This window comes from Phocoena sinus, chromosome 20, assembly GCF_008692025.1.
Source record: "Phocoena sinus isolate mPhoSin1 chromosome 20, mPhoSin1.pri, whole genome shotgun sequence".
NCBI lineage: Eukaryota > Metazoa > Chordata > Mammalia > Artiodactyla > Phocoenidae > Phocoena > Phocoena sinus.
The window spans coordinates 7,032,630-7,056,795 of record NC_045782.1 but is presented as its reverse complement, the minus strand read 5'-3'; the positions used below and the strand labels follow the sequence as shown (position 1 = coordinate 7,056,795).

General features: G+C 52.6%; 1 protein-coding gene across 15 annotated transcripts in view; it reads right to left on the bottom strand.

Moving 5' to 3' along the window:
• The window catches only part of GAS7 (growth arrest specific 7), a 200,873-nt gene that overhangs the window by 6,424 nt on the left and 170,283 nt on the right, over nt 1-24,166 (bottom strand). For 14 of the 15 annotated variants that reach the window (XM_032615161.1, XM_032615162.1, XM_032615167.1 and 11 more), the window contains 7 exons: nt 20,992-21,107; nt 18,405-18,479; nt 13,527-13,605; nt 6,305-6,433; nt 5,360-5,483; nt 1,809-1,888; nt 413-511 (listed from right to left, as the gene is read on the bottom strand). In XM_032615161.1, coding sequence (XP_032471052.1) covers nt 413-511; nt 1,809-1,888; nt 5,360-5,483; nt 6,305-6,433; nt 13,527-13,605; nt 18,405-18,479; nt 20,992-21,107 — 702 coding nt within the window. Of the gene's footprint in view, nt 1-412; nt 512-1,808; nt 2,756-5,359; nt 5,484-6,304; nt 6,434-13,526; nt 13,606-18,404; nt 18,480-20,991; nt 21,108-24,166 lie in introns of those variants that run through there. The other variant, XR_004347230.1, reaches the window with a different exon arrangement.

The window sequence follows — 24,166 nt, the reverse complement described above, 5'->3', positions numbered from 1 at the left end:
CAGACGTCAGAGTGGATGAAAGGGCAGGTGGCCCAAGGGTCTGTGACCTGTTTCTCCTTCCATCAGTCTCCACATTTACCACCTGAGAACAGGTCAAATGGAACGTCGGCTTGAGAAGTTCTGAATAGTTCCCAGCATCGTAAGAAATTCACCAGGGGAGGCCAAGGACGTCTCCAGCTATTTTAACTATCGTGACGCATCTATGTGATGCGCTCGGGATGGATTCACATGGACGTCCAGGGTAATTGACATGTCCATCCCAAGAGGTCACCCGCAGGCCCGAGCCCGTGCCCGCCTTCCGGACAGATTCACCTGTAGCAGCTACTTGACCCGCACCCACGGCACAGGGCCACGGCTCTCCCCGGCCCCACGCCGCCCAGGGGCCCCGCTGGCCTCGGCCCGGGGAACTCACGCTTTGGTTGAACATGTCCGTCTCGTGCCGCAGCTGCGTGTACTGGCACAGATGTTGCCGGATCATCTCCACCCTCTCCACCTCCAGCCGTTCCAGCTCCTGCAGAGGAGGAAACCGGCAGAGACCTCTGGGGGTGTCCCTTCCACCTGGGGACCTTCCCCACCGTGCGGGTCCCACACCCCCTATACACAAAACACAGATGCTGCCCGCTGATCTCCCATCCTGCCTGACCCTCTGGGGTCTGACGAGGAACCCACCCCGTATCTGGGAGTGAAGGTGTAGCTGAGGGCACAGCAGTTACTGTCTCCTGACTCTCGTTCTGCCAGGCGTGGTGGGTGCTAAGGGCTTTACGGGCACTGCTTAATTGTCCTCATCATAATTGTAAGAGGTTCTCTTCTTACCCACATTCTCCAAACAAGGGAATGAACACCTACAGAGGTAACATCGCTTGCCCACAGCGACAGGGAATTATGGGAGCAGCGGCATTTGCACCAGGGTCTGTCGTGCCCTTAATCACGCGTCTGCACCGGTGCAGCCCCAGCCCCAGCCCCTGATGGCGTGGAGAGATGGAACACGTGCAGAAGCTTCTGCACCTCCACCTCTTGGGGCTTTGTCCCTGGGCCTCTGCTGAGCGGCCTCGTCTCCTCTGTCCACCCCAAGCGCCGAGGGGCAGGCCAGGGGAGCCGGGAGGGCCGGGAGCAGGGTGGCCACTGTCAAAGGGAAGAGCGGAGTGTTTGCCCTTTGGATCCTAGGTGGCTCTGCATCTTTGCTGCTATTCTGTGCACAACTAGGTCACTGCTCAGGTGATTAACCTGGGCGTAGGAAGTAAAGCAGGGAGTTTAATTAGGAGATTAACCAGGAGGAAAACTAGGTCACTGTGCCCGGGGGAGGCCTCTAATCTGCTCTGGTGGACTGGCACCTGGGGCAGGCAGAGGGTTAGTCTCATGCTGGACAGACAGATGGACGGCGGTGGCTTGGGGGCAGCGGGACGGTGTGATAAGCGCCTGGCATGATGCCTCCTTTCTCATCTGGCCCCATGACCCACGTGCCAACCCCGCTTCACCCCCTTCAGTGGGTGCTGACTTCACAGAAATACTCAGCTTGGCTAGTTTTCCTAAAGGGACCACCGTCTGCTTGGCTGACGCTGACCCCTCAGACGATGCAGCACGAGCGCATCGTCGCCCGTGTTCACACAGCTAGGAAGTGCCAGGGCACAGATCTGAATCCACACAGGCTGGTCCGGAGCTGAGGCCTCAGTCCCCACACTAGAGCAGATCTAATGACCATCTCCACGGTCACCTCCACCCCGTTGCCTGCACATCCGCCACCATCCACCCAGGGATTCCTGAGCGCCCGCCCCTGCACGGACAAGCGTATGGCATCTCTGGTCACTCACCAACGTGGTGGTCACCATCTCTTCAAACCACTTGGACTGGGCCTGGTTGTAGAGGTCCACACAGCGCATGAGGTCATCTCCTGGAAGGGCCAAGGCCACTGTCATACTCTGTCCTGTCCTCACCATGGCCGCCTTCTCCCACCTGCACCCCACAGCCAGGGTGATGGAGGCCACCGGAAAGTTGGGGGGTGGAGAGGATGAACAGAGCAAGAGAAGGGGATAACCCAGCCTTACGAGAGGCCGGCCTCAGAGTGTCCATCTGAACTAGACTCCAGACACCAAAAACTCAGGAAGGGGTTTTCTCAGTAAGAATATATCTATGGTAGGGGTGGGGGGGGGGTACTCCTAGGACCCCCAACTCTATCATGAGCCCAAGAAATGCTTCCTCTTCTAAAGATGGGAGTTTCATTTCACATTGGAGAGTCCTGCTTGGTTGAAACGTGTCTCAAGTAACTTGCTACCAGTTAGAGTTAAAGAAGGGAAGTTTGCAAATCACGTGTGTGTGTGTGTGTGTGTGTGTGTGCGCACGCGTGTGTGTGTACACGCAGCAGCAAAGGGTGGGTGGGAAGGGAATGAGCTCTTTCTATTTTATTTCATAGGAGAGAGATCTGAAACAAACTATTTAACAAACTGCGAGTAATCGCAACATTACTAAGGTCCCAGCGTCCCAGGCCCTTGCTACACAGAACACAGTTCCTGGGCCAGCAGCAGCCGTACGCCCTGGGAGTTGGCTCGAAATGCAATCTCAGGATGTTTCCGAGACCTAGTGAATCAGAAACTATTTCCACAAGATCCTCAGGTGGTCCCCGTGCACATCACAGTCGGAGAAGCACAGCCTGGTCTGCATGTAGTTTCCTGATCATCTCAGGGTGCCAGAGAGAGGAAGTCATCATGGTCAAAACTCATGAGTGAAGCCAGAGATAACGATGAACTCTTCAAAGGGATTCCTATAATGGCATCACCTTGCTCACGTGCGTTCAGATATGAAAGTGAAAGAAAGTGGGCAGAGTTATGCCCACATGACCCAGGGCCTGGCTCAGGGCCCCCTCCCCAGTGAACCATACAGCATTAGCTGGGAGCTAAGCCTTGAGTAACCCCAAATCAAGGCTCTGTTCATTTTGCCCTTGGTCCAAGGCTAAGACTGGGCCCTTGATCCCAAGAAAGACTGAACTATAGGGAAGAAAGTGGATATTTCGTTGCAGATGTATTCCCACCAAGAGCTTGTGCCGGACCGTGGGTGGGGTCACCCTATAAACACCATGTGAAACTCCCAAAGCCCTATTTGTTGATCCTGATTTTGACAACATGCTTCAGGAACTTCTGCAACATCAGGAAATAGTATAGGTGAAGGTAGGTGTGTCTCTTCTCTAGGCATCCCAAGGGTTTGAAATCAGGCTCTCCTGAACAGTACAGGTTAAGGACATGGATTCTGGAACCAGATCTGGGCTGTCACACAGTTCCACTGTTTACTAGCCGTGCAATCTTGGACAAGTTGATTCACCCTGCCTGTGCCTCAGTTTCGTAATCTGTAAGATGGGGATAATAATGGTACCTTCATAGAGCCACAGTGAAGATTAAATAAGCACACACACCCCCCAAAAAAGAAAAGAAAACACAAAGAACAAAATAAAAAGATAAACAACTTACGAAAAATATCTGCAATTCAAATAACAAAAAGTCAATTTTCCTTATCAATCAATCAGTAAGAACAAGACCAGCCATTTGTCATGAAAATGGGGAGAGCATATGAGTGAAGCATAAAAAAAAAAAAAGCCACGATGATTTATAAGTCTAGTTTTAAAACGCTCAACTCCTCTCAAAAAGCGTGCAAATTAAATTAGAAACAAAATACTATTTTTCACCAGGTAGTTACGATGTCAAAAGCTGAGAGCAGTCAGTGCTGTCAAAGAGTTTAGGGGACAGGCGTTCACAGAGCTATTGGTGGGCGCCCCTCTCTGGAAAGCAGCTTGGAAACATCTATCAAAATGAATACAAGCCTCTGACCCAGAAACCCCGACCCCATCTCTATACTGTCTATTGCAGGTGCTGTTCCCCCCAACCCCTGAGATGCATTTATAGTAACAGCATCGCTGGCATTGGCAAAAACTCTGAAACAATCTAAAAGTCTTACAAAAATCAGTTAGGGGAATGATGAAACAAAATCTGGGTACGATCATACGCTTGTACCCTATTCAACTATTTAAAAAGTCTGATGTACATGAATGGATGGGGAAATAACTTTATGGGTGATGGAATAGAGCTCTCTCTAAGATACATCAATTAAAATATAAGTTCAGAACACAGTGTAATATGATTTTATGTATATGAATTTTTTTTTTTTTTTTGGCTGCACCATGCAGCATGTGGGATCTTAGTTCCCCGACCAGGGATCGAACCCGGGCCCCCTGCATTGGACGCACAGAGTCTTAATCACTGGACCGCCAGGGAAGTCCCTATAAATATTAAAAAACATTAAAAAAAAATTAAAACACTAGGATGTGTTGATGGTGATTATATCTGGGAAATAAGATTTTATATTCTTACGTGTTGATTAAAATTTTTTGTCAAGCAGCAATATTGTCTTTGTAATATGATGTTATGTTTTAATAGTTTAATAAGTTAAACTAATTTAAATGTGCCTCTCCCATCCTTAGGTTCCCTTTCCTACTCCCAACAAGTATATCGTGCCTTCTGTTTCTGCATCCAGCACTTTACCACTATGCATTAAAGACCTTTATATAAAATACTGTATTTGTATCACACTATTTTGTTATGACATGTTTATACCACCTTATTTCAAAATGTCACGAAGGTGGCTGTTTCAGCCTATAAAGAACTAATTATACCAGGTCCACCAGAAGTTGGGGTGAAAGGGATTTAGAGACCATCTAATCCAAACCCTAGTCCCACAGCACACATTTTAATCCCAGACAGCAAAACGCATTGTCCTTGTACACCATGAAACTGGTTTTTTAGAAATATTTAACAATTTTCTTTTTTAGATTACTGTCTCTCACTGGTTTTTCTCCCCCTTCCTTGTGCATTAGCTAATTTTTACCTCTAGGTGGAAGCAGAAGCCGACTCACTGGGAAATCTTTTGGAGAAAATCTGAAATACGGTTATTTCTTTACACAAAATGCTGACCTCTGTTCTGGGGCAGAAGCCCATCACCAGAGGTGAACCTTTGGAGTATCACTCCCCGGGGAGGTGGGACAGCTTGGGTGGGTGTGGTTTGCACTTCCCCTAGGAGCTCCACGCAGCGACAGGACCCCTGAATTCCGGGTGCCTGGAAGAGTCTGCCCACCTCCTGGCCAGAGATCCAGACCTTGGACCAGAAGGAGCCCTCTGGCCCAAAGGGAGGGTGTGGGGAGCCCTGTCCCCTGCCACGGCCTGGACACAGCCGGGTCTGCTCCCCGCTCCACAGTCCCCCCCCCCCCCCCAACCCAGCCCGTGGGATGCACGTTCACGGGCACGCCATCTCTCAGCCCCTCCTGTGTTTCTGTGACCAGGTGAGGACGGACGGGGGCAGCGGGCAACGGTGCCTCACTCACCCGCCTGTGTGGACTTCCTCCGCGCCTTCTTGATGTCCTCCTCCGTCTTGTTGCTCAGCTTTATCTCCAGCTGCTGGGTCTTCATCTCCAGGTCTCTCTGCCGCTCCGTGAGGGCTTTCCGGGCCTGGGGTCCAAGGACGTGAAGCTGTTCATGGGCTCAGAGCCAGGAAGGGCCTATGGGGCACACGGGGCCTGGCTTCCCCTTTTCTGGGTAAGAGTACTTTCTTTTCCCTGCTTTTGTGGATGAGGCCACAGTGGCTCCGACAGGCTAAGCAGCTAGACCAGCATCACCCAGCCAGTCAGGGACCACGTGGAGGCTGCAAAGCATCCCCTCATCCCCATCTCTTGGCCTAGAGCAAGCCTCTCAGAGCATGTTTTCACTGGAGCATGTACACGTACTGGGGACCCAAGCGGTCCTAAAGTCACAGCTTCTCCGGGGTGGCAGGGACCACAAAGGTCGACATCACTTCCCAGCAGTGCTTAGCAGCCGGTAGCACCAGGCTCCCCATTCTGGGGCAGGATGGGCCCTTTGGTGCTGGGGCAGGATGGGCCCTTTGGTGGCAGCTGGTGGCAGGGGTGGGGATTCCGTCAGGAGGGAATCTGCCAGGTGAGACCCAGGCAAAGGGGGGCCCCATGTGGACCGACAGCACATCCAGGCTCCGAGACCCACAAAAGCAGGGTGTACCTTGTCTCATGTGCCGGATGGAGGCCCCCTATGCCCTCCACTGCAGGTGCAGCCACGCCCACTCCCACTCAGAATCTTGAGCACCGGGCAGAAGCGGCCCACCTACCCTTTGGCTGGGGGAGGGGGATTTCATACTCCCCACCCCTCCAGATCCCATCACAGGGGGACAAAATCCTCTGCCTCGGCACACGGAGCCCCTGCTGGTTCCCAGCCCCCTCTCCTCCAGCAGGACCCTCCCACCCTGGCACCCTGGGCCTCACCTTCTCCACCGCGGCATAGCGGCTGGCGAGCTGCTTGCGGAGGTCTGCAATGTGGTGGTCACACTTTTTCATGTCCTTCTTGAAGTTCTCGCGGAAGTTCATGAGGGGCTTCTCCACCTCACTGTGAAGCTGTCGACGGGGGAGACACACTCAGGACCCCGGGGCAGCAGCTGCAAGTGGAGGGAGGGGGCGCTGCCCCCGACCCTGCAGGCGAGGATGGGGGGCCTTCCCACCGGAAGGTCAGAGACAAGTGGCTGCTTATCCGGTAGTGGTCGAGGAAGTCACCTCAGCTGGCCACGTCCCAGCGTCCACACCAATGGACAGGTTAGCACCTGGAGCCTTCGAGTCCCTTGTGGGCACCCCCTTCCTGCGCTAAGTCCCCAGAGCTTCCTCTAGGGCTTTGCTCAGGTGTCCGGCTCCCTTTCTTTCCAACCTGGGAGCTTTCTCGGGGCAGAACCCAAGCCACCATCTCTGTGTCCCCAAGCACTTAACACAGGGACTGCTGGGTGGGTGACATTTAATCAGGTGATCTCGGGGCAGCTCTACTTATTGAACAGCTACTACGTGCCAGGTGCTGAGACCGCAGAGGATCTGCTCACGGTCTGGATGTCGAGGAGGTCTTGTTAGGAGCTCAGGGCCACCCCCCCACACCCCGCTTCCTGAACTGTGCCTGCTGGTCTCTGCATGGAGGCTGGCGCAACCCCACCGCACCAGAATGAACTGGGTCCTTTATGCTCTGAGAGGTGCTGGGTGAGGATGGTTTTCAAGCTTTTTCCTTCTCTTTCATTCCTTCCCTCTCTCCCACTCCACTCTCTTTGGAAGGAGAACTTTTACTTAAAACTTTTTTTGGGGGGGGGGTTGTGAACATGAGATGTATCTGATGAGAAAACAGATAAATGTGGACCTGCTGTGGTCAAAGTCACAGCCTAGAGCCCCCCAACTCAGCCTCTCAGAGCCCCACCCATTGGCCCCCCTGGGAAGCAGAGCTGAACTTCCCTGGATGGACGACATCCCACCTCGGGGGTTCTGTGATCGCTCTCCTCCTCCCCTTCACCAGGCCCCTTCTTCCTACATTATCTTTTCCCCAGAGACCTCAAGGACAGACGTGTTCCTGGTCCTAAAGCACCGATTACACATCACTGTGAGATCTAGGAGGGCAGGGGCCACGCCGGCTGGGTCACTGCTGTGTCCGCAGCATCCGGCCGGAGCTGGTGCACAGTGGGTGACCCTTCTCTACTTAGATCTTCAGGGCCCAATGCCCCGGGTGACAAGACGATGCTTTGTTGGTGGACAACCTTCAAAGACTAACGGAGAGCGGGCTGCACAAACGCCCTTCTCTTCCTCCTGTTGGTTGTAACGTCCGCTATCATTTTTCTGAGCCCTTGGAAGCTTCCTTGCACAGGAAAACACCCCCATCTGGTGGCAGTTTGTAAGATGCCACAAACTTGAGCGCTGCTGAGAACAAGAAAACACCTTCCCCACACAGATGAGGCTTTGAGGGAGGAGGGGGAGGGGCTGCATCACTGGCTGCCATGGGAACCGGCTCCTGCCGGGGGCTCTACGTGGGTTAACTCAGCCTGTTGACCCAGTAACTCCGCGGTCTCTTTCTGAGGGATTTCCATACTTCATGTACCCAGGAGTGACCTTGCAGAGGCTTATCAATACTCAGGAGTCCTGGGCGCCGGCCCCAGATTCTGTGGTCTGGAGAAGGGCCCAGGATCCTGCCAACACACCCAAAAGCTCTCCCCCAATTCCAAATGACATTCTGGAAATATCGTGCTACTGGCTGTCAGAAGCATTCAACCCCGTGGATTGCAGACCCATGGATTCTCCCTCTGTATCTTAAGTACTTTGAAAATAAGGCTAATTTTTTTCTTTAAGAAAGTTGGCTGGGTGTTTCTTTATACTCATTCTTAATGTTTAAGCATCTCTGGCGAACCAGGAGGCAGAAGCCCTCCCTGGAAGCTTGTCCGCATGAACTTGAGCTGGCCTGGCTTGGATGCCAGAGGCTATCGAAGCCGTTTGGTTTGCCTTTCAGAATTCCTGTCTCCTCCTTTCATGTCACTCATCAGAAGAGAGTAAGAGAAAACTCAAGTTGGCAGGAATTTCAGAGACCACAGGGAGACCTCGGAGACATTGTGGGTTTGGGGCCAGACCACCACAATAAAGTGAAGACTGCAATAAATCGAGTCACATGGATTTTTTTGGTTTCCCAGTGCACATAAAAGTGATGTGTACACTATACTGTAGTCTGCTAAGTGTGTAATAGCTTTATGTCTTAAAAATGCACATACCGGGTCTTCCCTGGTGGCGCAGTGGTTAAGAATTCACCTGCCAGTGCAGGGGACACAGGTTCGAGCCCTGGTCTGGGAAGATCCCACATGCCACGGATCAACTAAGCCCGTGTGCTACAACTACTGAGCCTGCACTCTAGAGCCGACGAGCCGCAAGTACTGAGCCCCCGTGCCACAACTACTGAAGCCTGTGTGCCTAGAGCCCATGCTCCGCAACAAGAGAAGCCACCACAATGAGAAGCCCGCACACTGCAACAAAGAGTAGCCCCCCTTCGCTGCAACTAGAGAAAGCCCACACACGGCAACGAAGACCCAACACAGCCATAAATAAATAAATAAATTTGTTTTAAAAAATGCACATACCTTAATTTTTAAAATACTTACTGCTAAAAAAATGCTTAACCATCACCTGACAACGCAGGGTCGCCGCACATCTTCAATTTGTTAAAACAAAACAAAACAAACTACACACACACTAAAGCAAAGTGCTGTATTAAACAAGGTATGCCTGTATCTAGTCCAGTGGGTTACTAAGAGTTGTGAAATCATTTCAGTGGTTCAGGACCTGCTTTTAGATGAGCATAGCCCAGACACGAAGAGAAGATATCAGAGTGCATTTTAGGCAGAAGGATAAGTAGTTTCACAAACAGCTGTTTTAGCCACGTACATGTGTATCTGTATGCGGATATCTGGAGGTGGATACCTGTGTGTTCCAGGTGGCCATGGAAAATGTATAACGGTGGGTCACAGTCAAGTAAGGTTCAAGTCACTGATCTGGTCCAATCTCTTCATTTCACACATGAAAAAAATGGAAGCTCAGAGATGCTAAGTGACTTGCCCAAGGTCATAAAGCTTGTTAGTGATGGCACTGACATAAAAGTCGTGTCGCCTGAGGCTCACTGTGCCCCCCAAAATCTTCTGGCTGAATGCATGGCCTCGATTGCAGGATTAGATTTTCTCCCATCAGAAGGAATTTTTCTGTTCTCCCTTCTTCACCCAGAAGCGGGTATAACTTCCTTTATATATAGCAATCTTATTTCTCTAACAGCCTGTTGCTATGAACAATGGCTCGAGCTAGGAGACTAGAAAAGCCTAAACGATTCCTGAAATGAAATTGCGTTTCTTAAAGAGCTCTCGCCCCCGACACAGAACATTCGGGGTGGAATTTTTCAACGAGCCTTTTGGAGCTGATGGTAAAATGGATTTCGCACATATGGAGCCGTATTATCCAGGGCGGACGGATACTCCTTGGAGTCTTTTCTTTTCAAGGAATTGTCATACAACCACTGGGCTGCCACCATGATTGCCTGAGGGCACCGACACCGGACCGATGGGCTGGAGGCAGCAGACATTCTTACAGAAAAATCTATGCGTGAATTTTGTGTGAACCTCCTTCAGAAGCCTCCCGTCAGCTACCTGAAGTCAGCCCTGAATTAAAACATCCCGGCATTTGGAGGGCCGGACTGCACTGCCCTGGACAGTCCTTAAGAGAGAGCAAAGTGCTCTTCAGAACAGGGCTCTGTGTTTTAAATGCCACTGGTCTGCCCGGAGAAAAGGTCTGGGGGTCAAAGCTGCAATTCACTCAGTCCTCTCCTCTGCTTCCGCAGCAGCTGAACCCACCTGGCTGTGTGACCACTGGCTGCGATGTAACCCCTCTGTTCCTTCTCGTTTGTGAAACGGAGATGCTGTCTTGAACAGTAGCTGATAAAATTGAGGGAGATGAATTATATCCTACACCTAACACTTCCATCACCGTGGTACTGTGATAGAATAACAAATATATATTTTGCTTTTTGTCCCCAGCTCCTAGAGCCTTTGCAATTTCCTAAACAACAAAGGTCCCAGGAGCATCCTTGGTCTAATATCTGGTCTCTGACCCACTGTTCCTGACACCAAGCTCCTACATCCCTTGGAATTCCCTGGGTGATAGGAGGGTCTTTTGTTCGAATAAGGTGCCTCTGCCTGGGCTCCTGGACGGGGGCTGGTCACCACAAAGACCAAGCCATGATTAGAAGCTTGTAACTTTCAGCCCCCTCCCCATCACTTGGTAAGGGGGAGAGGAGAGGGGCCGGAGATTGAGTTAATAATTGACTCTGCCTATGTGATGAAACCTCTATAACAATCTGTCAATCTCAGGGCCCAGAGAGCTTCTGGACTGGTGAACACTCAGACGTGAACACACATCTCTAGCCTTTATCCTATCCTTTAATATATAATAAACTGGTAAACCTAGTAAGTGTTCCCCTGAGTTTCGTGAGCTGTTCTAGCAAATAATCAAACCTGAGGAGGGGGTCACGGGAACCCCTGATTTGTAGCCAAGTTGGACAGAAGTTGTGGGTAACCTGGGGACCCACTACTTATGATAGCCATCTGAAGTAGGGTTGGTCCTGTAGCACGGAGTCCTTAACCTGCAGGATCCTATGCTGACCCTGGGGGAGTTAGTGTCAGAACTGAATTAAACTGTAGGACCCCCAGCTGGGGTCAGGGAATTGGTTGGCGTGGGGAAAACCCACCCAGTTTGGTGACCAGACGTACTGCTGTGAGCAGCAGTAGTAAAAGGAAAGATTAGAGGAAAACACTGCACGGGGGGAGTGCTCTGTCACCCGCTGGGCACCTTACGAACGATCGAGAATCAGACGGCCTGCTGATGGAAAGTAAATGCCACCAGGATTCCTGCGGCTCCGGCAGGCAGGCGACCCTTCAGGAGCTCGCAGGCCCGGCTCCCAGTCCCATCACAATGGCAGCCTCTGCATGCATCTCACAGTCAACGGAAGTTTCCACCACCGCAGAAGCTGGAGCTGCTGGGGGCTAGGAGGGAGAAGGGAGACCTAAAGGGAACACTACCGTGATCTACAGCTTAAAAACAACTCCCTGCTTTGTACGCAAGGCTCAGAAGAGACCCATTCACGGAGCTCCCTTCTCTCCCAGTACTTGAGAGGCAAGTTCCTTGCCAAGTGTTGGTGTCTGAGGTTAGTGTGCCACGGCTGGCCCAGAAATTCTCACTCACATCTGGGTGTCAACTCAGTCTTGGGGCTCCAGCATCCTTCAGGAGCAGGGAGCTGGTAACGCACTGTTTTTCCTCCCAGCCCAGCTCTTTATAAAGCTCCTTCACACGTCTCAGCCGTACGAGTCACTCATCCTGCCCTCGGCGTGCGGAGAACCATCACGGGGTGGGGTGGAGACCTGGATACAAAGTCAGTTTCCTGGCTTCCAATAGCGCACTAAGCCCAGAAATGCAACTGTTGTGGAAGAAGCGCTAGAAAAGACATAGGACCTAGGAGCACTGAGTGCGGGAGTCGCGGGAAGGGGCAGCCAACTTTGTGGGATGCCACGTTCAAGTGGCATCCTCCTCCTTTACACCCTGCTGTTAAAATGTGGGCTCAGGGGCTTCCCTGGTGGCGCAGTGGTTGAGAGTCCACCTGCCGATGCAGGGGACACGGGTTCGTGCCCCGGTCCGGGAAGATCCCACGTGCCGCAGAGCGGCTGGGCCCGTGAGCCATGGCCGCTGAGCCTGCGCGTCCGGAGCCTGTGCTCCGCAGCCCCACAACAGTGAGAGGCCTGCGTACCGCAAAAAAAAAAAAAAAAAAAAAAAAAAAATGTGGGCTCAGAGGGTTTAAGCACTTTGTCCCAGTGTCCTCTTGGGCTGGTGACTGTGGGAGGGCAGAAGAAAGAGCGTAGACCCAGGAGGCAAAGGTCACCGGGAATGATGCCCCTCTCCAGGGGCTCTCGTCCTTTAGAAGGCAAGCATCCTAGTGGGCGGCCCCATCAGTCACGCACACTTTAGTGTGAATTTCTCCCTTAGACTCTTGGTTTATTTTCCACCTGGAAAGCAGCTAAGAGCCTGAGAGGGAATTTGGAGACAGGAGACAGGGAGTGGGGAAGAGAGGGTTGCTTGGAAACACGGAGAAATCTTGGCAGAAAGTAGGCCTCAAGAGACTAGGGGGTCGAGAGGAGATCGTCAGAGGTCCTACTCACTCATAACTTCATAAAATATTTATTGACATCTACTACGTACCAGGCACCACCCTGAGTCCTGAAGACAGAGTGAGTAGGAGAGAAACATCACTGTCCAAGGGCACGGTGCTAGAGTCTTTTGGACCAATGGAAAGAAGGGTCAGCTACCTAGTCTGAAATCGTGTAACAACAGACACAACAAAACAAAAAAATTCTCCCTTCGAAATAGTCTAGTCTCTCCCGACACTAAGAAGAGATAGAAAACGCCAACGTGTTCCTTTGAAAGCCAAGCAACACAAAAGTGTAGCTTCATCACTCAGGGGCTCACCCGAGAAACTGAGGGGCATCTACCCTCACCTCGCAGAGGTGTGCTGGGGTTACTCACACTGGCTCATCAGAGCCCAGGGTTAAGTTTGGAGGAATTTTGTGAGTTGGTTGTTAAAGACAGTCAGTATTAAAAATTAAATGATCTAGGGCTTCCCTGGTGGCGCAGTGGTCGAGAGTCCGCCTGCCGATGCAGGGGACGCGGGTTCGTGCCCCGGTCCGGGAAGATCCCACATGCCGCGGAGCGGCTGGGCCCGTGAGCCATGGCCGCCGCGCCTGCGCGTCCAGAGCCTGTGCTCCGCAACGGGAGAGGCCACAACAGTGAGAGGCCCGCGTACCGCAAAAAAAAAAAAAAAAAAAAAAAAATTAAATGATCTAAACTTAAAATTAGCAAACTATATTAAAAACAAAGGTAATACATATCCTCACACCCTCCTAACTCCATCTGACTCTTCTCCACGCTCTTGATGGATGTGTATGATTACTGATGCTATTCTGTTGGTATAGGGGGAGCACGCTCTAACGGTAGCATCTCTTCCCGACTCTTGAGATATACACCATGGAAACAGTGCAACACCACACCCTGCAGAGACAGCTGCTAAACGTTCCGCAGCACATGGGTGTGTAGGACCAACCCAGGGAGGGCTTACCTTGGCGGAGAACTTGAGGTGAACTTCAGCCTCGTCGGCAAGGCTCTTCTTCACCTGCGCCCACGCTTCTCCCAGGGAGCTGCAACACCAAGGAGTCGATGAGGCTCGGGGAGGCCACACCGACCTCAGGTCAGAGGCCACGGCCCTCCCTGAGACAGGATGGTGGGTCTTGACCCCGAGTCCCGGGGGAGCGTACGACACAAGAGACCGTGGACTTGGATGAGGCAGAGGCCAGGCACAAAACAGACCTGAGTGCCACGCCTCGACCTGTGTGAGCAGAGGGGCCTTCCCGAACCAAGCTGAGAGAATGGACGGCAGCAGACAGCCGAGTGCCTGGGGAAATACCCAGAAGCCCAGAGGACTGGGGAGATGTGAGAGGGAGCTGGGGTACAGTGCCGTGAGGACCCTAATACCTGGCCCATTACTGTCTCCGGCCTTCCTGTCGCTCCTCCCTGGTTTACTGTTGAGGGTTGGAAACGCCCGCTGGCAAGCCAAGGAAGGAGAACGGATGCCTTATAAGGGAGAAGCCCTTCTCAAACAGAAGGCACCACGCAGCCCTGCTTGCGGGCGAACCTCCAGCGGCCTGACTTCCAAGGAGGGCAAAAATGGACCACCTGGGTCTAGGAGCCTCTTAGGGATGCCCACACAGCAGAGGAGGCTCGCCATCACCATCCTCAGGAGATGGCCCCCCGCTAGTACCTATTCTGGATTGTGAACCGCGGTGCTGCCCACAGCCAACCAGAGAAGCGCCACGTCCTCTAAGCGAAATAATTTTCCACTGGTAGGAGATGTTCCAGATAGAAGCGGTCTCCTAAGTCCCCCAGACTCCTGAACGCAGGCCCCCGTGCTCCCGTCTCCCTGGTTTGGAATTCTTGAACCTTGGTGACCTTCAAAATGACACTCCTGCACGTCTGCTCGAGACCTCTCCACCCAGCTGGTAAACCCGGGCTGAATGGTCAGTTGACTTAATTTCATCAAAAAGCCACTTCCCCCGGAGAATTCATTAAACTTGAGGGGCAAAAAGCTGATTCAAAGACAGCAGGCTGCGGAGGCTTCTGGGTTTTGAGCCGAGCAGCCAGCAGCTGAGAATTACCCAACAGAACAGAACAGAACCGATCTCTGTGGTCAGAGTCCGGGCCTGTCTGGTCACGGTGCTGGCTCAGGCTGAGGCGGCTGTTTATGGGAAATGACTGATTGATTTTATCTTGGAGTCCGGCAGCAAAGAAAGGTCCCCTCAGGTGATCCCAGCTGGGCGGCCCACCCGAGAAGAGATGGAGTGAGAATCGGAGCGATCCAAGCTGCTGGCATTTGTCTCGGCCTGAAGGGCCTGAGCTCCCGGGGAGCTGGGCCCACACTGGGTGGCCTGGCTCCTTACCTGACTGGGCAGACGGGTAGGGGGTCCAGGGTGGGGGGAGGAGGGAGTGGAAGCGGTCACGATAGTCATACAGATACGGGATCGGAACAGCAGGTCCGGAAAGAGACTCGCCCAGATGCAGGCGATGCGCTTGCAGCAAAGGTGCCAAGTATCTCAATGGAGAACAGACAAGCCTTTCAAGAAATGGCCCAGAGACAACTGTACATCCACAGGGAAGAAAGGAATCCCGCCCCTGACCTATGCCACACACAAAGATGATCTCAAGATGGATCACACAGCTACAGGGAAAGCCAGCAAGCTTACGGAAGCAGTCCCAGGAGGAGGGGGAGTTTGACGAAAGGGGGCTGGAGGGGGCTTCTCCCTGCAGCTGAGCTAATCGCCGGCCGGCAGGAGGTACACACGAGAGCCCAGAAGCCCTGGTGGTGCCGAGAGATTGTAAGTCTGCTGTCAGCAGAGCACGTGGTCAGTAACTGGCCCAGGGACAGGGACAGTGGCCTGAGACTGTCATCTGAGGGTCATCAGGAGGAAAGGGCGAAAGCACAGTTTCACGCTCAGGACAATGTCCTCGGCCCCGCCTCCAGGCTGGGCCCTCATTAGCAGGAGGACATCACTCCAAACACTCAGCTGGGCCTTGTCTGAGCTGGTCCAGCCCCAAGCAGGCCTCTCCCCTCCCAATATTCCAGCCGCCTTGGAGCCACGTCACAAGTTAGAAAAAAAGGCCATTTAGAAATTCTCTCACTGAAGAGAGATTTGTTTCATCTGATAAGAGGTTAATGAAAAAAACAAAACAAAACCCAAAACCCGAGATATCATTTCTCACACGGTTCCAGCTGACCGTCTGAGCCTGCCAAATCAAAACACACGTTACTGTCACAACTACCACAGGAGAGCAAAACTGGGGGCAGGACCAATCACCTGATTCTGTTTATTTACCAATGTGCACACACCCTGTGGAATCTAATTTGGACACAGCACAGCTCAAGTCTCTCCGTCCGCGCCTTCCTAGGCTGCCCCACATTTCTAGGCTCCGGCGTCGCGCTTTGAAAGTTTCAGGTGGACGGGCTGGCGTGCAAAGCTGTGTGTGAATGCAAGACAGTGTAGCTGCAGGTTGCGAGCAGGGGCGGGTCCATGCGCCTCCGGAAGGAGCGTGTGTCTGGGGGTGGTGCGTGCTCGCAGGGGAGATGGGGGGTATGTGTTCCTGGCTGTGTTGCATGTGAGCAGCGCCGATGCTGGAACGCGAGCCTGTGGCGGGTTGCCCCGTGTTCGGGGCTGCACGTGTGTACGGCATGATGGCGAGGGCCGACTCCTGGCTCGTGCAGCTGGGAGCATATGCTGTGTGTGCTGGCCGGACGGAGTGTCCCTGGCAGCAGCTCAGGCCGAGGAGGTGGAAGCCTCTTCCAGAGCAGCTCTGCATTGCAGGGCGTGGGGGTACTTAGGAAAGCCCCCTGCCCAGGCTGGAGGGGAGACTCCTCGACAAGCTCCCTTCCTGCCCTGGTCTCAGGCCCGGTGCAGGGAGTAGGAAGAAGCCGGAGGCAACTTCATTTATGTCCCTGGAAGAGACACTGGCCGCGCAGGACCACCCAGTGGCCTGCTGGGTCAATGAAAACCATTCAGAGGCGGCCTCTTGGCTAGACAGCGAGCCCACACAGAGGCCCTAATCAAAGCCACATTTGGTTGGCAAAGCCCCATCGCCTGAAGGATTCAAGCCATGCAGGCAGATTTGGCCTTGTTCAACATCACAGCTCTCTGACGACCACAGCCATCCCATGACAGAATGTCTTCCATCCCCGGGGGCTCACTTCCCCTTGTAGGAGGGATTCGAACAGAGGCTGCGCTGGAGGGACGCCGGACTAGAGACAGGACCTCGGGGGACCTTTCAACTCTAACCTCCTGAGACTCTGTATTTGTTTTAGTATGGAGGTGAAATTCACACAACGCAAAATTAACCACTTTAAAGAGGATAAACATTGACTACATTTGCCATCTTGTGCAACCATCACCTCTAGTTTCGAAACATTTTTATCACCCTGTGATGGACTGAATGTGTTCCCCAAATTCAGATGTCGCAGCTCTAACCCACAGTGTGGCCGTTATCTGGAAATGGGGCCTCTAAGGAAGTAATTAGGGTTAAATGAGGTCATACGGGTGGGGAAGAAGTGACACCGGAGAGCTCTTTGTCTCTCCTCACCGAGGAAAAGCCACCTGCAACGCAGAGGGAGCTCTCACCGGACACCAACCCTGCCAGCACCTTGACCTTGGACTCCCCAACCTCCAGAACCGTGATTAATTACATTTCTGTTGCTTAAGTCACCCGGTCTATGGTATTCTGTTACAGCAGCCCAAGCAGATGGACACATGCCCCAGAAGGAAACCTCGTACCCATTAAACAGTTACCAGTCCCCTTTTCTCCCAGCCCCTGGCAATCACCCATCTTCATTCTGTCTCTATGGATTTGTCTATTCTGAACATTTCATAGAAATGGATCATACAGTATGCAACCTTTGTGTCTTGCTTCTTTCACTTAACATGTTTTCGAGGTTCATCCACATAGTAAGGTGGATCAGTACTTCATTCCTTTTTATGGCTGAATAATATTCCATCATATACCCGTATATCCAACGTGGATAGACCACAATGTGTCTATGCATTCATCCTTTGATGGACATTTGGGTTGTTTCCACCTTTTGGCTATAGTGAACTGTGCTGCTACGAATATGTGTGTACATGTATTTGAATATCTGCTTTTAATTCTTTTGGATATAAACCGAGGAGCGGAATTGCTGGATCATACGGTAACCCTATGTTTAGTTTTCTGAGGCACTGCCAAACTGTTTTCCACAGTGGCTGTGTCATTTTGCGTTCCCACCAACGGGTTGAAACTCTTCGTTAACAGATGGAGCGGAGAAGGCTACAGTCTTTCCCCAACTAGGGATCTTTCTGTGGCTGGGAGGGTGGGGCTGAGCCTCTCCCAGCCCGGGTCCCACCCAAGGAGGTCTGGACTGTCACAGCAGGAGGGGGAAGGGAGCCTGGGCCTCAGGCCCACAGGAGAGAATTCTAAACAAGGGGACTGGGTGTGGAATCCTGTCACACCTGGTTTCCTACCAGCCTGCTCTCAGCGAAAGGGGAGCAGGGGTTGGCATCTGGAGGCTGGTTCCCAGCTACCAGGTGACAGGGCAGAGGGGGTCCTGACATACTCCAGCATCTGGCAGGAGGCCCTTGGCCGCTAGACAGTAGATAATATGCAAGTGCCAACCTTGAGGGCGAATGCCCACACCTGGAGTCATGGCTGGCCAGCTGGAGCCATGAATGCCCACTTTGAACCATGAATGTTCCCCTTGAATCGTGAATGTCCACCTTGAACCACAGGCACTCACCTTCAGCCAGGTCTATGGAGACCTCCCCATCCCTATGGGACCATGGCAACGATCAGTGATCAGTGAAAAGGGACCCCCACCAAGTGTCCCCTCTCCTTCCCCACCCCCATCACTGTCCTCCCTACTCACCCCTCCTCCTGAGCAGCCAAGGAGTTCTGAGACAGCTTAGCTAAGTTCTTTGCATACTCTTCTTCAATCTTTATCCTGCAAAGGGAGAAAATCCAACATGTCAGCTCCCCAGCGCTAGACCGTGGGTCTGACCTGCAGCCCTGCTACTTATTAATAACCCTGTAAACGAACCCGCCAGACCATAAGCTCTGCGAGTACGTGGGCTCTTGTCTGTCCGCCTGACACACAGTAGGTGCTTAATCCATACATGTTGAATGAATAAATGAACGAAAGTGTCTGAACCTCAAATGCAAAGTGACGCATATGCACGGGCGTCCTAGGCTGTGCGGGTAAGAGTGGCCATTTGCACGGTTCCTAGCACAGGGCTGGACACACAGCAAACACTTAAACGAAGAAATGTAACTCATGATGGACCACGGCTGCCCCCTCTCCCAGCCCCAGAGCTCTGGGCTGAGAGCCTGCGAGGTGGCGTCGGCCCCTCCGAAGCAGGAACAGAACCCCTCTCTACGTTCTCCCAGACCCCAGGGCCCCCAACTTCCAAGCCTGCAGGGTGCAAGCATTTCCATGGAAACCAGCAGTGCCCAGCTCTGCGGTGGATTCCACTTCCCCAGAGAGGGAAGTTGCCTTGGATTTCGCTTCCGGCAGGCAGGCCCTTGACACACTTTCAAGGCAGCTCTCCGGGGAGTGTTCAGTATTATCTGGCACAACCATGTAAAATGTGTTGTCATGGTATTAGTCACTGCCTAAGTGGTCCCCCGAGGAGCTGTGCTTGTGACGACCAGAGCTGGCCAGAGGGCTGGGGCCTCAGAGAGGCCCCTGGTCCATCACTGGGCAAATGAATAAGACCCCAGAGCTGCGCCCAGGGCTGCAGCATTTGCTTCCAGGCTGATCAGGAGCTGAAGGGTGGCCTGACAGAGTCCCAGGGCAGTGTTCTGAGTCATGATCACTTCCTGCTTTGGTGCTGAGAGGCTCAGTCTCGCTCCTCCTCTCACTACCAGCTCCGCCATCTCCACATACTCTCAAACCTGCCTCCATCACTTCCTCTCCATCCACTCAGCCTTTAGGACATGGACGGCCAGCCTCCAGCCAGGAGTTCTCTGGAGAAAGCAGATCTCACCATGTCACGCTCTCAGCTTCAAACCTCCAAAGGCTCATCAATGCCCACCGCACGCACCGGGCACGAGGTCCGTCCCCTCCAGAGCCGGCATCACGCCCCTAAGCTGTGGCCACGTGGTTTACCGGATGTCTGCCATGCCCCACCCCCACCGCACTCCCTAGCCCCGGCCCAGCTCTCACCTCTGCACCTCAGCTCCCACCCCTCCCGGCTCTGAAAGGTCCCCCTCTACAAGACCCCAGGTGGACTGAGAAAAGTCACAGAAGTCCACCTGTCCCAGGGAAGACCAGTGTCCTCATGTGGAAGGTTCCAGTTATTTGTTAACATGACCTCTTTACTAAAATGTAAACCCTAAGCTAGCGTTTTCTAGCCGTTTTCCTCTTGGCCTGTTTCCTACTGTTGTTTTCTCACACCTGAGCTACAGAATCTCTCAATCTCCTACCACTTTAATGGGCCATAAAATAAAGATTTGATTATACCAACAGAAAATAGGCCTCCTAAGGAAAACAGACACCTTAAAATGCCAGAGAATCGTTACTGGATTATTGTTGCTATAATTAAAAGAGAAACATTTAAAAAATATATTGCCATTTACTATCAATATTTCCAGTGTGCCTTGGAAACTCCAGACGGCACACATGTGGAACGGGGGGGTATGTGCACCTGTGTGAGTGTGCAGGTGTGTGGGTATGTGCTTTACAGGGTCTCACAACTTGGAGAGACTGAGGAGGGGGGAGATGAAGAAGGAACTTCTCTCTGTAGCTCTCCCCACTTCCATTAGGCTGAATTTATTGTTTCATCTACGGGCAGGCAAACCACTATTATAATCCCTGCACTTACCGTAGTGATCTTATCTGACTCTCCCAGTAGGCTGAGCTCCCTGAAAGCAGGAATGGGAGGGTGGGGGTTTCTGGATGCCCAGGCCTGGCACATGGCTTTGGCTCAAAGATGGATTGAAAAGGTAACAGTCTCCTTTTTTGTTACGTCAAGGAACGGCTCTTCAAATGAGGGCGGCGCATGCGTAGATAAGCAAAGGGGCCAAGCAGTCTGCGTGGGGAGACATTAGGGAGCAGTGGGGACTGTGGCAAACTGGAAACACACACTCCCTGTACAGGGGCGGCTGCTCTTCAGCTCCAGCCAATTGTTGCATGGGGGGATGAAAAGCCATGGAGCCAGACTTTCTTCTTTCCCCAGAGATGTCAGATATGCAGACTTTAATGTAACATCCACCAATTTTTTTTGCTGTTGTTGGTTCATATCTTGAAAAACATCACACAGGCCAAAGCAACTCATCTGCTGGCCAGACGTGTCCCAAGGGCCATAAGCCTGTGACTCCCGTCTTGCGCTCCCCTTAGCGCTAACCAAGCCCAGTGCTGGCGTGCAGTGCTCACCCTGGCTGCTCACTCTCTCGGGCTCAGGGACCGAGGTGGGTGCTGTCACCAGTCCCCGGAGCTGGGAGGGCCCAGGCCTCACCTTTCCCGGATGAACTCTGACATTTCCTTCTGCATCTGTTTGCCCTTCAGCTGTTTCTGAAGCAGCAGTTCAAACCCAGCCATGGTTCCGTTGCCTTGGGGGTCCTTCTTATCAGCCTAGGAAGGAAAGAGAAGCAGCAGCTTTTAGGTGACATCAGCGTCTGGAGCCAGAAGGAATGGAGCGCAGGGAAGACAGACCCCAGAAGGGACCCCGATGTGCCTGGTAACCCTGTCCTCAGCCCCAGAGGCAGGACAAGGGCAGGAGTATTGGCTGCCCGAGCTCGCGCCTCTCCTGGCGCTCCTGTCCCCACGTGCTCTCTGATGCTTAAGCCCTGATGCTGCCGCCACCCCATGTGCGTGCCCCTCAACCCCACAACCTGGGAAAGAAGAGGAGGAAGGGTATGTGGCTAAGAGCACAGGCACCAGGCAGCTGCTGGGGCTGGCCAGACCCTCTGCGGAGCCTTGGCATCTTGACGAAGCTGGGAGACAGTGTGTAACCTCAGGCGCAGGTACCCCCAGCCCTGAGCCATGCCATCCTCTCTTGCACTGGCTGGGCAGTGGCATCCTCCAACGCACACGCATAAAAGATCGTAGTGACTTCTGGGGAGAAGCTGGATTGAAGGGCAGCCGCAGTGGGAAAGGGCCCGCTTCCAGGCTTGACATCCCAGCCGGGGAATCCCAAGCAAGTTCGTTCACTTTAAATCTGAGCTGCTCATTCCATGAAACTGGGGAAATAATGGCAACCACCTGACGCGGTCATCTCAGGACAAATGACACATGGAAACAGCTTAGCCTAGTGTTCAGCAAATACCAAGTCTTCGGGGGATGGTATTTAAATTAGTTACTTTAAAGAAACGTCAGGACTTGGGGAAGATGGCCAAGTCATTGAAATGGGAATTTAGTACCCAATTCATTGTGCAAGCAAAGATTAACATTTCAAAATTAAATGCTTTTTGTTTTGTTTCGCCTGACCCTCCTCAAAGACGCCTGAATCTCTCTCTCCTGCTCTCCCCCGGCCCTCCCTGCCTCCCTGGTACCCTGAGCATGGCCTTCCCTGCCAGACAGACATCCAGCCACTGTTCCCACAGCTACGGCTGCAGATCAACCCTCAGAGCCTTCCTGGACCCTGGCGGGCGCCACTCCTAGAGCTGTCCCCCCTCCAAGGCAGCCTTTCCCACCAGGGATCCAGAGTCAAATGCTTTGATACTTAAAGGGAGGAGTTGGAAACAGATCAAAATAGGGCTTCCCTGGTGGTGCAGTGGTTAAGAATCCGCCTGCCAATGCAGGGGACACGGGTTCGAGCCCTGGTCCGGGAAGATCCCACATGCCGCGGAGCAACTAAGCCCGTGTGCCGCAACTACTGAGCCTGCGCTCTAGAGCCCGTGAGCCACAACTACTGAAGCCTGTGTACCTAGAGCCCCCCGTGCTCCGCAACAAGGGAAGCCACCGCAATGAGAAGCCCGTGCACCGCAACGAAGACCCAATGCAGCCAAAAATAAATAAATTAATTAAAAAAACAACAAAAGGACAACAACAAAAAAATAGGTCCTTTGCCACCACAGAGAGGAGCATCAGTGAGAACCCTGTCCCAGGATCTGGAAAGACCTTGGGCTCTCTCTCAGCTCAGCCACTGGGCACAGCGGTCAGGTCCTTCCAATTCTAGGCTGTGTCTCCCACCACTCACCCTAAAATAAGAATGGACTGCACCTCTAACATCCCGTTAGAACAGCTGTTTTACGAGAGGGGAAAAGAAAAGGGCTGGTGACGCCTGGAGAACGCCACTTACCTCCCCATTCCCTCCCAGTGCAGGATCCCTTCCTCAGCTGCCCTGACCCAGGGCCCTCTGAGCCACACTGTAATACCTCTCTGGACGGGGGGAGATCATCACCGCACAGGGCACACCACGTCACAAGGGGGCTTCTCCGGCCATTGAAAAGTTACTCCAAGTACATGTAAGACGCGTGCCCTCCATTGTATGAATGCTACATCTTGATGAAAAAGCCAAAGAAAAATTATTTGAAATACTGAGCCTCAATCTGCCTCCCCGAGAGGATGTATATGCTGAGTGATTTGTCCACACTGGGAAAACCAGCCCGAGGAAGTGGGCTTTAATAACCGTGTTAGCAGAAAAATTTCTGGGAGGGGAAAAGGCCTCGATGGTCCGAGAGATAAAACCCTGGGGTAAGCATCAGAGTCCCAGGAGGGCTTGAATCAAGATGGGACCTGGGTGATGCTGAGCAGCAGGATGACCCACTCCCCCTGGCTCCCTACCATCCCCCACCATCCGCCCCCCGCTGACCTCTGGCTCCCAGGGTGCCCATTGCCGGTGCTTGAGCTGGTCTCCCCCACATGCTCTGTTTCCTGCTCCCCTCTTTATGGATGACGTCTCTCCTGCACCCACCCCCCTTAAGGATGATGTCTCCAACCTAGCTCTTCCCCTCCATCTCCACAGCTGTCACCATCTTTCCTGGCCTCCCACAGGTTCACGGGCACTTCTGCCTGTTTACAGCCCTCCTCGCATGACACAGGCAAATCAGATCACATCCGATTCCTGCTTAAACCCTCCACCACCTTCCGGCTGCAAACAGAATAAAACCCAGCATACTTATGGAGGCTGCGAGGTCTCGTACACTCGGATTCCCTGCTCACCCTCATCCCTGGGCTCACCCCCGCCCCCGAGGTGTGCCTGCCGCCAAAGCCAGAGCCCTTTCTACAATATTTGCTGCCTCCGCGCGTATCTCAGAAGATCCGGAAGAAACACAGCAAAAGGAATCTTTGGCTACCTTCTGAAGGGCAAGAGATTTGGTAGAAAGACAAAAGCATTTGGTTAGCAAATCTAAAGAAGGGTAGATAATCCATTCTGACTGGTGGTTAAAAAAAAAAAGTCTGGATTTTTAAAATTTCTCGTTCCTTGGGGCCTCTGCCAAAGTTTACTTTTTTTAGGCGTACAATTCACTGGTTTTTAATATATACACAGGTCGTACAACGATCACCACTGTCTGATTCCAGAACGGGGTGATTTCATTTTAAAAGCCATTGTGAACTTTAAAATGAAAATGTCCAGGAGTACTCCCAGAGTTTCTGAGTAGGGCTCTCTGAATCTGCCAAAGGATATTTCTCTAATTTTGGAGAAATACACACAAAATTCACCATCTTAACCATTTTTAAGTACACAG